At 52.3% G+C, this 13,873-nt stretch overlaps 1 protein-coding gene across 3 annotated transcripts; it reads left to right on the top strand.

Moving 5' to 3' along the window:
• The first annotated feature begins 345 nt into the window (after window positions 1-345).
• Window positions 346-13,872, top strand: Treh (trehalase). 3 transcript variants are annotated; one of them, XM_028866400.2, is made up of 15 exons: window positions 346-625; window positions 8,651-8,751; window positions 8,880-9,024; window positions 9,106-9,193; window positions 10,196-10,296; window positions 10,440-10,532; window positions 10,614-10,730; window positions 10,840-10,962; window positions 11,199-11,248; window positions 11,381-11,575; window positions 12,072-12,289; window positions 12,513-12,624; window positions 12,835-12,947; window positions 13,201-13,254; window positions 13,473-13,872. In XM_028866400.2, exons 1-15 carry the CDS (start codon window positions 399-401, stop codon window positions 13,611-13,613), a joined length of 1,878 nt encoding a protein of 625 aa, XP_028722233.2. In that variant the 5' UTR covers window positions 346-398; the 3' UTR covers window positions 13,614-13,872. The 3 variants fall into 3 exon arrangements, with proteins under 3 accessions (XP_028722233.2, XP_028722234.2, XP_037063457.1); XM_028866401.2 differs by lacking the exon at window positions 10,196-10,296 and having other exon boundaries at window positions 8,655-8,751; XM_037207562.1 differs by lacking the exon at window positions 12,835-12,947 and having other exon boundaries at window positions 13,473-13,501.
• The last annotated feature ends 1 nt before the right edge of the window (window position 13,873 follows it).

Here is a 13,873-nt window from a genome sequence, read left to right as displayed (position 1 = left end):
TCAAGACTCACTGCAGATAGCATCCTACGGTGGGTCTCCCTGACCCATCCCGAAAAGGCCGTCCTGGGTCCCCACAGTGTCTCCTGTAGATAACTATCAGCGTCTGAGTTTGGCATCACACTGGAGAAGCCTTGAGCCACTCTGTCTAAAATGTTAAAAGAAGTGCTTCCTTCTGACGTGAGTGACTTGGGAGCCACCCACAGACTTGGTGTCTAACTCATACATGGGTGACCGCAACTATGGCCCTGGCCCTTGGGTGCCCACACATCTGACTCTGAGGAAAGTCCCTGAGCGTGTGACGTCAGCTGGGATTGAGAAATGAAAGAAACAAACACTAATGGTGGCTGATGGGGTAGTTAGTGGCCACTGTGGCTGGAAAGTGCTAACAATACGATACGATGAAGCACACATCCCACCTTGGGTGGCCACACCTCATGGCCTGGACTTTGCCTGACCTGGGTAGGCAAGTGAAGCAGGCTGTGCCCCGCAAGCCAGAGGTGCCAGGGCTTGCTCATTCGGTTCCAGCCACAGCCACTGTGCCCAGGATGACCTGGGAGCTGCACCTGCTGCTTCTGCTGGGACTGGGACTCGGGTCCCAGGAGGCCCTGCCGCCACCCTGTGAGAGGTAGGAGTTTGGGGAAGCTGCAAGGCAGGGGTGGCAGGCTGGGATGAGAGCTGCCCTCTGAGGGCCGGCCTCTCAGAGGGCAAGGAAGAGGTAGGTCCTGTGCCAGACACCAAACTTAATGTGTCGGGGTGACCCCAGAGCTGTTGACCACAGCCCGCCAGAGCTCACCACCCAAGCTGTTCCTTGGACTGAGCAGGGCTGTGCCCTCCATGGTTTTAGCAAACCTTTCCTCGCCTGGTGTAGGACCTGGAGTGTAGGACCTGGCGAGAACCCATGAGGTTCAGCTTGCCCTGCAGCTCCCTCTGTGCCCCAGGGCAAGTCAAACCTGTCCCCTGAGTCCAAGCTTCTGCCGGCAAATGCACGGATGAGAGCACCATCCTGCCCCCTGGACATGGCGCTGCCAGTCCCTCTTCCACACGGACTCCCACATCACCAGCTCTTGAGAGAAGGGTAAAACCAGAGCCTAGGAGGGAGAAGAAGCCAAGGGAAGCTGGGGGGCTGAGTAATGACTAAACAGAGGGGGATACGATGGAGCGCGTCTCAGAGGAGGCAATGGACAAACGGAACCCTGGAAGGGGCCTCCTTTGGGGACAGCCAGGCAGGGTCTGCAGTGCAGAGGCTCCCAGGTGTCTTTCAATGGTCACCAAGTCCCAGGAATCTGGGACAGAAGCAGGAAGAGGCCATGAGGGGAAAGGAGACCAGGACAGGGTGGGGCGGAGTCTATAAGGGGTGCGTTTGAAGACGGAGTTGTGGAGACTTGTTGATGACCAACTGTGTAGCACAGAAGGAGAGGCAGGATCTGGAATAATTAGTAGGACCTGTTTGATCAGCAGTAGCCAGGATTTCAGAGTGGCTATGCGATGCAGTCTCTTGAGTCCTGTTAGGCTATTTACAGAGTGGGCAACGTAAATGCCCGCTGCTTGTCCCTGGCATGTCAGGGCTCTACTCGGACAGTCACGTGTGTGCTTGTGGATGACAGCCATCGAAGGGACAGATGTAGAGGGCAGAGTCCAGGACAGAAGGAACTCCACCTTCCAGCTGTCCTCTCCCAGGGCACGTGCACACGGAGTACTGCCAACCAGGAGGCTCCCCTGAGTCTCGGTGTTGTTTTTTTTTTTTTTTTTTGGGGGGGGGTGTCTTCACAGTGACCTTCCCAGGTCTCCAAAGGTTCAACGGATATTGTGTGGCCTGTTGCCCCCACCATAAATCACAGCATTAGTCTAAGATACCCAGTGCTCCAAGCCCCATGTAAACGCTCACCAGGCGGCACATTCCAGTGTCTTTGCGCTGTTCTCTCTGGTGGCTTCGGGGCCTGGCGATGTGCAGGTGGGAACGAGTCTCTTGTGCAGTGTAGAGCTTTTCTGCTATGAGGAAGGATCCGAATGGTCTTCCTCCTGGGTTCCTGGCAGGTTGTCTCTAAGCCTTTGGAACTTCTCACATGTCTTCGTTGCTCATCATGGGTCTTCATGGCTCACGAAAATAAGGTGACTTTGTGGCATGTGTGTCCCCAGGGAGCTCATGCTTCCGGGACAACTCAAGAAGACAGCAACCCCTCCAGAAACACAAGAATATGTTTGGAAACTTGGGCCTTTGGGTCACAAGCTATCATTGGAGCTTCAGGAAAAGGAAGGTTCCTGAACATCGCATTCAATCACATGACCGGTGACTCAGTTAAGTGTGCTCTTTATAATGAATGAGACCCTGACCAAAACTCTAAATTCCAGACACTGGTGAGACTTTCAGGTTGGAGACGCAGCAGAAAGTTGGGAGGGTGAAGCGTCACGATTCCACAGTCAGGGACATCACAGGAGTCGGGCGTCGCCCTGCACTGTCATGCGGGTCTTCATTTGGCTCATCCTGATGGCTCCCGATAAGAAAAATATAATTAGCTGAGCAGTGGTAGTGCATGCCTTTAACCCCAGCACTCAGGAGTTTGAGGCCAGCCTGGTCTACACAGCGAGTTCCAGGACAGCCAGGGCTACACAGAGAAACCCTGTCTCAAAAACAAAAGCAAAAGAAAAATACAATCACAGACATAATGATTTCCTGGGTTCTGGGTTCTAGCAAATAATGGATTCTAAGGAGACCATGGGAACCCCTACATTTATACACAGTACAAGTGGTATGAGAACCCTCCAAGCTTATGACTGTCCTCTTCATAAAGGAAGGGCTGATCCTTTAACCTTTTGTGTGGAATCTGCATGTCTCCAGGTGGCTTGCGCCAGAATTAAATTGCTATTGGTGTTAGTATGTGATTTAGGAGAATGATGCCAACCCCTGAGGGGACTGTTTGGAAAAAGGAAGGACAAAAGGTCAGGTGATAGGCTGAAGGGATGGCTCAGAGGTTAAGAGCACTGGCTGCTCTTCCAGAGGTCCTGAGTTCAATTCCCAGCAACCACATGGTGGCTCCCAACCATCTATAATGAGATCTAGTGCCCTCTTCTGGTGTGCAGGTTTATATGCAGAGCACTCATAATATATATATAATATGTGAGAAAGTTTTCATTCTTGGGTGACCACAGGGTTGCCTTGGTACTGAAGAATACTCATGCCAGCCTGGTCTACATAGTGTGTTCCAGAATAGCCAAGGCTACATAGAAAGATCTGGTCTCAAAAACAAACAAACAAGAAAAACAAAACCAGAGTAGTAGTGCTGTGGTAGGTTAGCGGTGGGGGTTTTGAGATGATGGATTCAATCTCTAGGGAAGGGACTCTGATAAATGAGGCAAAGGACACCAATAAGAAAAAGCAGGGCCTGGAGAGATGGCCAGTGTTTAAGAATACACACTACTGTTGATATGTAGAACTGAATGGTATTGTAAAATAAAATAAAAGGAAAAAGAAAAAAGAAAAAAAAGAATACACACTACTCTTTCAGAGGGTTGGAGTTCAGTTCCTGGCACCTACACCTGGCAGCTCACACCTGCCTAGAACTCCAGCTTCAAGTGACTCCTTGGGCACTTGCTCACACACACTCTCTCTCTCTTTCTTTAAAAATCTTAAAAAAAAATATAGAAATAGGATGTGGGGGTAGCTTCGCTGGGAAAGATGAAGTCCTGGTCTTGACCCCAGCACTGCATAAGCAAAGCATGGTGGCTCCTACCTCTAATCCCAGCACTCGGGAGGTGGAGAATTACAAATTCAACGTCAGTCTGAAGGTCATCCTCAGCTATTCAGGAAGTTGGAGGCCACCTTGGGCTACATGAGACCCCGTCTCAAAAATTAAACTTGTGAGATGGCTCAGTGAGTCTCACTGTGTAGCCCAAGCTGGGTTCCAATTCTCAATCCTCCTGCCTCACCCACTTGATTGTAGGCATACAGCACCACACCACTCCCAAAGGGATTGATCACCTTCTGTGGAGCAAAGATCAGGCCCTGGCACAGCAGCCTTTGAACACCTTCCCAGCATAATCTCTGATACTTTGGACTAGAGACTTTCTAGCTGGTAGTAATTAGTAGCTTACTATCAGATATTAGTTGAAATTTCCCCTAAAACTAAAGGGCATGAGATATTGTTGGCAACTGAAAGACTATGGCATCCTGGGAAATGTTGGAATAATGCTCTCAGAAAGAGGGCTGTGCCCTATGAACACCCTCAATGGACCCACAGTTTGTTTTATGAATGTCTATTTCAAGGTGAACATGGAGTATGATGTTTTGATGGAAGAAAACAAGAAGTCAACTCCATGGGCTGAATTGAGACTTTGCCATTGAATTTGGGTTTCACCAACTCCTGAGCAGGCACTAATGGCCCGGTTCATAATGGTCAGGCAGAAAGATAATGGAAAAACATTAACCTTAAAGATTTGAAGATATAGCTCAGTTGGTAGACTACCTGTCTGTCATACAGGAAGTCGATAAATGGGGCAGGGTGGTCCATTCCTATAATCTCATTACTCAGGAGGTGGAGGCAGGAAGATCAGAAGTTCAAGATCACCCTTGGCTCCATATCTAGCTCAAGGCCACTCCAGGATGCATAAGGCCTTGAATGAAGAAGGAGTAGGAGAATTGGAACAGGCAGTTAAGACATTTGTCATGTACAGCAGGGAACAGTGAGAGATAAAGATGTGAAAGACACAGCTTGCACACCTTCACACATGTGTGCTCACACTCAGCATTTGGGGAGCTCTGAAGGACTGTCTGCTAGTACAGGCCCCTGCTTTTCTGAATGACTTAGAGAGCAGGTATGGAGGACCTGACTAGCCAGTTCTTTTTGTGGGGAAAGGGAACAGTTCAGCTGTTTTCCTGTCGTCTGAGCTTGCTCTCTTCCCTGATGCCTTGGTCCCAGGAGCAGGACTGTGGCTACACATGCCAGAAGCCAGGGTGGTTCCCAAGTGAGGAGAAGCTGGGACTATCAGTCTTCCTGTAGAAGTTCCCAAGGGCCTGCAGTTTGTAACCAGGCACTTCAAACTATAAGCAGCCTGAAGACCCTCCCATTTATAACTGGCGTCTGAAGTGACATTTGATTAGACTGTGCCCTAAACATGTGAAGCTGATTAGTATCAGAACTGAATTGACTACTTCACAGCTATTTTGACCTTGGCCAAGATTCTTTTTTGATTAAATAACTAATTAATTAATTAAATTTGTATTAATTAATTTTGTTTTTTTGAGACAGGATCTCTCTATGTAGCCTTGGCTGTCCTGGAACTCACTGTGTAAACCAGGTTGGCCTCAAACTCATAGAGATCCACCACCTTTGCCTCCCAAGTGCTGGGATTAAAGACGTGTGCCACCATGCCTGGCTCATACTTTTATTTATTATTTTATGTTTAGGAGTGTTATGCCTGCCTGCCTGTAAGTGCATCCTATGTGTGCAGTGCCTGTGGAGGCCAGAAGAGGGCATCAGATGCCCTGAAACTGCAGTCAGAGATGGTTGAGATTTGCCATGTGGGTGCTGGGAACTGAACCCAGGTCCTCTGCAAGAGCAGCAAATGCTCTTAGGTGCTAAGCCAACTCTCCTGGCCGCTGGCCAAGACTCACAACAGCACCATCCTACGTATCTGGACATTTCCACTTAGCATAGAACTTACATAGAATACGCAGTGTTGGGATCAGTCAGACTATGACAGAATTTGAAAGAATTGATGAAGACTAATGGATTTCAAGAGACAACCAATCTGGCCTAATAACCTCTGTGGGTGTGTTTTACACTAATTTGATAGCCCTCCTTGATCTATTGTCGTGCCTGAGGACCAACTTGGTGGAAGTACTTAGTTCAGAAACTACTACAGGTCTTCTCAGGCCAGCCTGTTCCTTTGGCACTCTGTCCAGGGAATGCTCTTGCTCCATCTCCCAGTGTATTTGATCATCAGTACCAGTGTCCCCATATGAGTCACTTACATTAGGCAGTTAAGTTACCAACATGTCAGCACCCACCACGTCACGTGCCGTTCAGTTTCATTATAGACGACGAGTCTGTGAAAATCACAGGGAAATTTTCTGTGCCTCATCTATTTGCCAAATATCGTGTGCATGCATCACTGCTGGCGTGGGGCTGTGTGTGTTCATTATTTTCTAGGTTGGTTGGGAACAAAGTCAAAGTCAGTCACCCTATCTCAGTGCACAAGCTTGGACCAGATCTGGTTCCCATGGTGCCTTATTATATTACGGAGCCCAGGCCTCCCCAAGGGAGGGCACAAGTGGTCCTCGGAAGATTAGCTATCCTTCCCAGTGTCCCAAGGGGTGTGTCTTCTGCCCTTGGAGTAATGGAGGTCAGAGTGCATGCATATTTTAAGTCTCCAGAGAATATGGTAGAAAGCCACGAGATTGTCCCTTGCAGCTGGCAGCTGGGGCGGAGGGTGTTGCCCATGACTACTTGGCCTCAATATTCATTAAATAACCAGGAGGCCCTGCTGGAGCCGTGCACTGCCCATCCCCAGGGTTGGATCCTGGCATTATCTAGCATTATTCATGGACTTGGCCTGATCCTCCTCTCCACTTCTTCAACCTTTGTTCCCCTCCTGGGAGAGATCTCCTGCTCTAATTAATTAATCTTTTCCTCTGAATGCTTCTCTTCATTAAGTCCAGGCTGAGCTTAGCCGCACACGTTTGTTAATCTCAGCACCCAGGAGGCTGAGGCAAGAGAATCTAGGATTTGAGCCAAGCATGAGCTTCACTGAAACAACCTATCTCATTAAAAAAAAAAAAAAAAGGCAGAGGCAGGTGGATCTGTGTGAGTTCAAGGCCAGCCTAACTTGCACAGTGAGACCCTGTCTCAAAAATAAACACAGAAAATAACTAGAAACTATAAGCCCAGTGCTCATCAGTTAAGAGCACTTCCAGAGAACTTCAGTTCAATTCCCAACATGTCCATTTGATGTGAAGTCATTTGGTGGCCTCTGGGGACTGTATCCTTCCCCACACTCTTTCTTCTTTTTTTTAATTAAAAAATTACATGTGTATGTGTGTGGCCATGTGCATGTGAGTGCAGTGTCCTTAGAAGCCAGAAGAGGGCATCAGATCCCCTGGGTTATACGAGGTTGTAAACTACTTGCAGAGGATACTGGGAACTGAATTCAAGTCCTCAGCATCACCAGAATGTGCTCTTAACTGCTGGTCCGTCTCTCCAGCCCCCTCCTCCCTCATCTCTCTCGCCCTTTCTCTCTTTTGAGTCTCGCTCTGTAACCCAGACTGGCTTCAAACTCCCGTCAGTCCTCCTGCCTCAGTGCTGGGTTTGCAGGTGTAAGCCACCACAAATACTTACGAGAAGCATACCCCAGTGTTTGTTCTACACTGGTACAGTGCTTTCTGTCCCAAGACAGAACTTTATAGAGTTCCGAGTATTTTCATTTACATCCAAGTCTGCACAGCTGCTTTCATGACCCCTTTAATATCTACAGCGATTTCTGGAAAGTGATTTAATAGTTCAGTTTGTTCGCTGCCCATCTGCCAGCCATTTGCTATGCCCTATGAATCATTAAAACCTACCCATAAAGACTTTTTAAAAGAAAAATTGTATGTGTGTAGGGAAGGAGGAGGTGTGTGTGTGTGTGTGTGTAGGGAGGGGTGTGTGTATGTGTGTAGGGAGAGGTGTGTGTATGTGTGTGTGTGTGTGTAGGGAGGGGTGTGTGTATATGTGTGTAGGGAGGGAGGGATGTATGTGTGTGTGTATGTGTGTGTAGGGAAGGAGGGGTGTGTGTAGGGAGGCGTGTGTGTGTGTCTGTGTAGGGAGGGAGGTGTGGGGAGGAAGGAGGTGTGTGTGTGTGTGTGTGTGTGTGTGTGTGTAGGAAAGTGTGTGTGTGTACATAGCCCTCTGCATGTACATGTGTGAGACCAGAGACTGATGGCTGATGTCTTCCTTTTAGGCATAGGGACTTTTACCATTCAATTTTGCCATTACCATGAGGACAACAGCATAGACCATGCCTGTAACTGTTCTTACCTTCTGCCAAACCACCTATCAGCAGAGGACATGGCCTTCCAGAAGGACCCTGTGCACACTCCTAAGCCCAGTAGCTTTCCGTGGGTCATAGAGAGTTGTTCACAGGACAAGCTTCTTCAGGGCTGTCTACAGATGGCCCCGGGGGAAGGACGCTGCCTGCCCATAGAAGCAATAGGCACCTCCCTGAATCCCCAAGCTGTGTGCTCTGGAACAAATGATTGCATCATAGAAAGGGTTTTAAGGGCACAGCCTACTCCTTCTCCTTCTTTTCACAGGGTTTCTCTATGCAGCCCCATCTGTCCTGGATCTCTCTCTGTAGACCAGGCTGGCCTCGAACTCAGAGATCCGCCTGCCTCTGCCTCCCAAGTTCTGGGATTAAAGGTGTGCGCCACCACAACAAACTTGGGGAAGATTTATTAAGGCATGTCCACAGCCAGGCCTAGAGACACAGGGCTTTAATCCCAGCACTGGGGAGGCAGGGGCAGGCAGGTCTCTGATTTGGATGATTATGGATCTCTACATATCGAATTCCGGGACAGCCAGGGCCACATGAGGAAGACGTTGTCATTGTTGTTGGTATTGTCATTGTCCCCCACACCCCAGTCCCCTTTACTGACCATTCCACCCGACTGTCTCTGCAGCCAGATCTACTGCCATGGGGAGCTCCTTCACCAAGTTCAGATGGCAAAGCTCTACCAAGACGACAAGCACTTTGTGGACATGTCGCTGGCCACGTCTCCAGGTAAAACCACCTTGCCTTCTCCTGAACCTTCTACCTACAGTAGGCAGATGTGGGAGCAGCATAAGCTTCCCTGATCAGGATGTGTCTCGGGGTACCCCACGGACCCCTCGATGTCCCCTGCTCTCCAGAGGAGGTTCTGCAGAGATTCAGCGAGCTGGCCACGGCACACAACCACAGCATCCCCAGGGAACAGCTTCAGGAGTTTGTCCAGCGTTACTTCCAGCCCGTGGGACAGGAGCTGCAGTCCTGGATCCCAGAAGACTGGACAGACAGGTACCACTCTGGAGAGAAGGCAGGGACAGGGTCCCTCTCTTGGGGCTGCCTCCACGAACCTGGTGGGGTCGTCTTTTCTAGCCCTCAGTTCCTGCAAAAGGTCTCAGATGCCAAGCTGCGTGCCTGGGCGAAGCAACTGCACCAGATCTGGAAAAAGCTGGGAAAGAAGGTATCAGTGGCCTGGGCCTGCTTCATGGCCTGGCTAACTGCTCCGGGGATGGGACAGAGCCATGCCTGTTGACCCACAATACCCGAGAGCACAGATATTTCCTAAGAACACAGCCCACATCGCTGACCCCTAAATAGAATCCTTCTAGAAAGCTTAAAGGGAACATCTGCTTCTAATCCCTCACACCCTCCAGGGAACCATCCATGCCGACCAAGCTAGTCCTGCTACCTGTGGGCTGCCCAATGCTGGCCCCCTGCAGCCTGGAGGTGCATGGCAGAGGTTCATGCCCTCTGCCCCCCCCCCCTTCTTGAGCTTTAGGAATAGCCCCAGTCCCAAGGATAGTCATTTTGGCTGCATGTGGCCAGCCTGTGTTCAGCCCAGTGCTGAGGGCCTCTCTTTCCTGCCCGGTGGTCAGTCCTAAGACTGCACAGGACCAGCCAGTCCAGTAGGCCCATACCTGACCCCCATTCTGCTGCTTGATGACAATGATCCAGGCAGGTTGAACTCCCTGATAACACATTAGACGTGGCAGAAACAGGCCGAAGAAGGACCCGAGGGGCTCCATGCCGGTCTTCAATACTCCCGATTTCCTCAACTGCCCCTGGGGAAAGAGCATGGGTTTCATTATTCAAGAAGGAGTGGGAGAGAGTATTTCACCTTCTTTGGCTTCAAGTGGCAGCAGGGATGTTGGGGGGAGACCTCTACTAGCATTGCCTCATCTGGATCACCACAAAGGACACTGCCAGTGGTCGCCGGCCTGATGCCATGTGCAGTGGTCGGGCTTCAGCATACCATCAAGTTGAGCCAGGACCCCAGAGGCTGGCAGGTGCAGAGTGAGGACTCTAAGACTCCCAGAAGTTGGCCTGGGCTCCACGGCATGGCAGAAGGGAGGAGAGAACCAGTCTCCCCAGCCAGGGCTGCCAGGCCCTCTGCCCCCACCCTCCGCAGGCGCCACCCTCAGGCTGATGCTGGGCTCCCCTCTCCCCTCTTCCTTGACTCCAGATGAAGCCGGAACTTCTTACCCACCCCGAGAGGTCCTCCCTGATCTACTCAGAACACCCCTTCATTGTGCCTGGAGGGCGTTTCGTCGAATTCTACTACTGGTGAGTGTCCATGCCCGAGAGGCTAGGGGCTCATGGAGGCTGGCAGAACCATGTGGTGGGGAACCCAGGGCCAGCACCCTCCAACATGGGAGTGAAGGGCAGAGGGGGAAGGCTGGGTGATGTGTGCCGACTCCCTCCATCAGGGATTCCTACTGGGTGATGGAAGGTCTGCTTCTCTCCGAGATGGCCTCAACGGTGAAGGGCATGCTACAGAACTTTCTGGATCTGGTGAAGACGTAAGAAAGAATCCTAAGCAGGGAGCTGGGCTTGCCTTGCTGCTGGGCCAGGGAGTACTTAAGCAGAGTCCCTCTTGGCAGCTACGGACATATCCCCAATGGTGGACGTGTGTATTACCTGCAACGGAGCCAACCCCCACTCCTGACTCTCATGATGGACCTATACGTGACTCACACCCAGGATGTCAGCTTCCTGCAGTGGGTACCCTGCCCATGCTGGCCTGCTGGCATATCCTATGCTGGAGACTCCCCAGGGCCAAGGGCAGTGGCTATGTACATGGTCTGAGGTGTTGCTTGCCCCACCCAGGGAGAACATTGGAACCCTAGCCTCGGAGCTGGACTTCTGGACTGTGAACAGAACCGTCTCTGTGAGCTCAGGAGGGCAAAGCTATGCCTTGAACCGTTACTATGTCCCTTATGGGGGACCCAGGTGAGAAACTGGCCTGCCATCCGCCCCTTGTCTGCTCACTCTGATGGGAGCATCTCTGTGGACCTAGAGCTGGAGGGGGTGACTAAGCTTATCGGACGCGGCCCTGAGAGCCTTAGGTCCCCTTATGCTGTGTGTGTCAGGGGGGCGGGGGGCTGAGTTAAGATGACGGAGCCTTCCGGTTGAGCCGAGTGGATTAGTACCTACTGATGCCAAGCCGTTGTCCTCCTCTTCGCCAGGCCAGAGTCCTACAGCAAGGATGAGGAGCTGGCGAACACTGTGTCAGAAGGTAAACAGGAAGAGGAGGAGGAGGAAGGGCTGATGGGAGGGGGGTTGAGCCTCCGCACACTTCTGGCTTCGATCTGTGGCTGCTTGCCCCTCCAGTCAGTTCTGGCCTGGGGTTGCTATTCTGTCCTTACAGGGGACCGAGAGACTCTGTGGGCTGAGCTTAAGGCTGGGGCTGAGTCTGGCTGGGACTTCTCTTCACGCTGGCTTGTCGGAGGCCCAAGCCCTGATTTGCTTAGCAGCATCCGAACCAGCAAAATGGTACCTGTCGACCTGAATGCTTTCCTGTGCCAAGCAGAGGAACTGATGAGTAACTTCTACTCTAGACTAGGTGAGTACCCCGTGAGAGGAGACAGTCCAGGGTGGGCTCCTGCACCAGCCTTGGCCATGGAACTGGAGGGAGAGCTCCCCAGCCAGCTGGAGCCTTCGCCTTGACAGAGGCATTGACGGAAGACAAGGTCTCAGGAGCCCACCCTTGTCTTCACACCCCGGTCCCGTTTGCTCTAGGAGGACCTCTAGGGCCAGTGAGGGGACACTCTGGTGCATACATCAGATCTCTCCATTCCCCAAGGCTTTCCTTAGCTCCTTCAGAGCAAAAGTCGTCAGAATGATGAACTTGGGAGACCCTGTGAGCTGGGCAGGGCCATTAGTTCAAGGAGCCATGGATTCTAGCGGGCACTGGGGAGTCACCGTCCTGGTCCCTAGGATTCTTAGCCTGTGTGGGCACCGCGTACGGAAGAGGGCAAAGTAAAGACATCTAAAGCCAGGGATGCAAGGGCCGTGCTCAGGTTCCCGCCTGGTGAGGCTAACGGCAGTGTGCCACACAGGGAACGACGCCCAGGCCACAAAGTACAGAAACCTGCGGTCCCAGCGCTTGGCCGCCATGGAGGCCTTCCTGTGGGACGAGCAGAAGGGAGCCTGGTTCGACTATGACGTGGAAAAAGGGAAGAAGAACCTGGAGTTTTACCCCTCCAACCTCACCCCACTCTGGGCTGGCTGCTTCTCAGACCCTAGCGCCATTGACAAGGCTCTGAAATACCTGGAGGTGAGGGGGCTGGGGGCGGGTCTGGCATCCTGGAGGCAGGACCCTCCCTTCCCTGCTGGGGTGCCTGACTCAGCCCGCAAGTCTCTCTGAGGCCACTGGGAGCAGCCGTGAGGCGGGAAGAGAAGGGTCAGGAGGGGCGGATCTGCCTTCCCTGAGGGCCCAGTGTCCTTGGCTCTGGCTTCAGCCACCACCCACAGTCACATCAGTGCCTGGAACCTTCTAGGACAACCAGATCTTGACCTACCAGAATGGGATCCCGACTTCTCTTCGCAACACAGGCCAGCAGTGGGATTTCCCCAATGCCTGGGCCCCCCTGCAGGACCTGGTCATCAGAGGTAGGAAAACAGGCAGCTGGCAGGCCCAGCCCGCCTCTCCTTCCCTCCAGTCCCAGGCCCCAGATTAAGAACATGTGAGTCCATAGGTCCAGAAAGGAGATCTGAGGGCCTAGACCCCCTTCCTGCCTTGGGGAGAGAAAGGCCCAGGCTTCTGTTCTGCCCAGGATGGGGTCTCCGAATATTCAGGCCTTGTCTGGGGTGGGGTCTTAGGTTTGGCCAAGTCAGCTTCCCCACGGACTCAGGAGGTGGCTTTCCAGCTCGCCCAGAATTGGATCAGAACCAACTTCAAAGTCTACTCCCAAACGTCAGCAATGTATGAGAAGGTGAGCAGCTGGCTGGGGGTATGCCTGTCTCATCAGGGTCTCCTTCCAGGATACAATGAATGCGTCAGGCATTGCCAGGCCTAAGACAGCAGAGCCGACACAGTGCGGCCCCCAGTGGCCATTCTTGGGCACTGCAGGGGCCTGAGCATCAGCCTGGTGCAGACTTGTGTTCCTTCAGGGGGGGGTTGTCCCTATAGCTAGGGTGGTTGGCTTAGGCGCAGTACCCACCTCTAACTCAGGCTTTTGTCCCTAGTATGACATGAGCAACGGTGGACATCCAGGTGGAGGAGGGGAGTATGAAGTTCAGGTGAGCAACTAGCGTAAGCTGGTCAACACCGTTCCAGGCAACTCCTGGGATCTGCTGTCCCCCAGAACATGTATGTGCCCTTAGGTCTGAGACGCTCAGTGAGCCTATGAGGGGAGATTCTGAATGGTAACCATCTGTGCTCCTGAGGCCACAATCATTGGGGAGGGGGGATCCCCAAAACAGGGCTTGGGGGCCTCAGTGATCTGGCCTCTCTCCAGGAAGGATTTGGTTGGACCAACGGAGTGGCTCTGGTGCTTCTGGACCGCTATGGCGACCAGCTGACTTCAGGGACCCAGTTGGCTTCCCTGGGACTCCACTCCCTAGTGGCCGCCCTTCTTGTCAGCCTTCTGCCATGGTGACCACAAGGAAAAGAATGGCCTCCCTGTGGGAACTTCCTCCACTGGCTCCACCCTTCCCTTCTCCTGCCTCACACCCCCACCTCCCAGCTGTCCTGTTCACAGCGCACCGGGACAAGAAGTGATCAGGAGGTCAAGACTGGGGACCGGATTCCCTCCGGTAGCCTGCACTAGGCTGGAAAGCCCTACTCCCGAGAAACCTGAATCCAAATGCCTGAAGCACCCCACGGGGTGCCACATACAACCTGGACTTCCACACACAC

Source organism: Peromyscus leucopus, chromosome 7 (assembly GCF_004664715.2).
Source record: "Peromyscus leucopus breed LL Stock chromosome 7, UCI_PerLeu_2.1, whole genome shotgun sequence".
NCBI classification, from domain to species: domain Eukaryota; kingdom Metazoa; phylum Chordata; class Mammalia; order Rodentia; family Cricetidae; genus Peromyscus; species Peromyscus leucopus.
Note: the sequence above shows the minus strand (reverse complement) of the source record. Positions and strands in the feature narration are given on the sequence as shown.

Bases quoted from the DNA above. Each gene is read 5' to 3' on its own strand.
- Treh (XM_028866400.2), top strand. From the start codon at position 399: ATGAAGCACACATCCCACCTTGGGTGGCCACACCTCATGGCCTGGACT. The intron at 10,533-10,613 runs GTAAGAAAGAAT...CCCTCTTGGCAG, and splicing joins TTTCTGGATCTGGTGAAGAC to CTACGGACATATCCCCAATG. The intron at 10,963-11,198 runs GTGAGAAACTGG...CCTCTTCGCCAG, and splicing joins GTCCCTTATGGGGGACCCAG to GCCAGAGTCCTACAGCAAGG.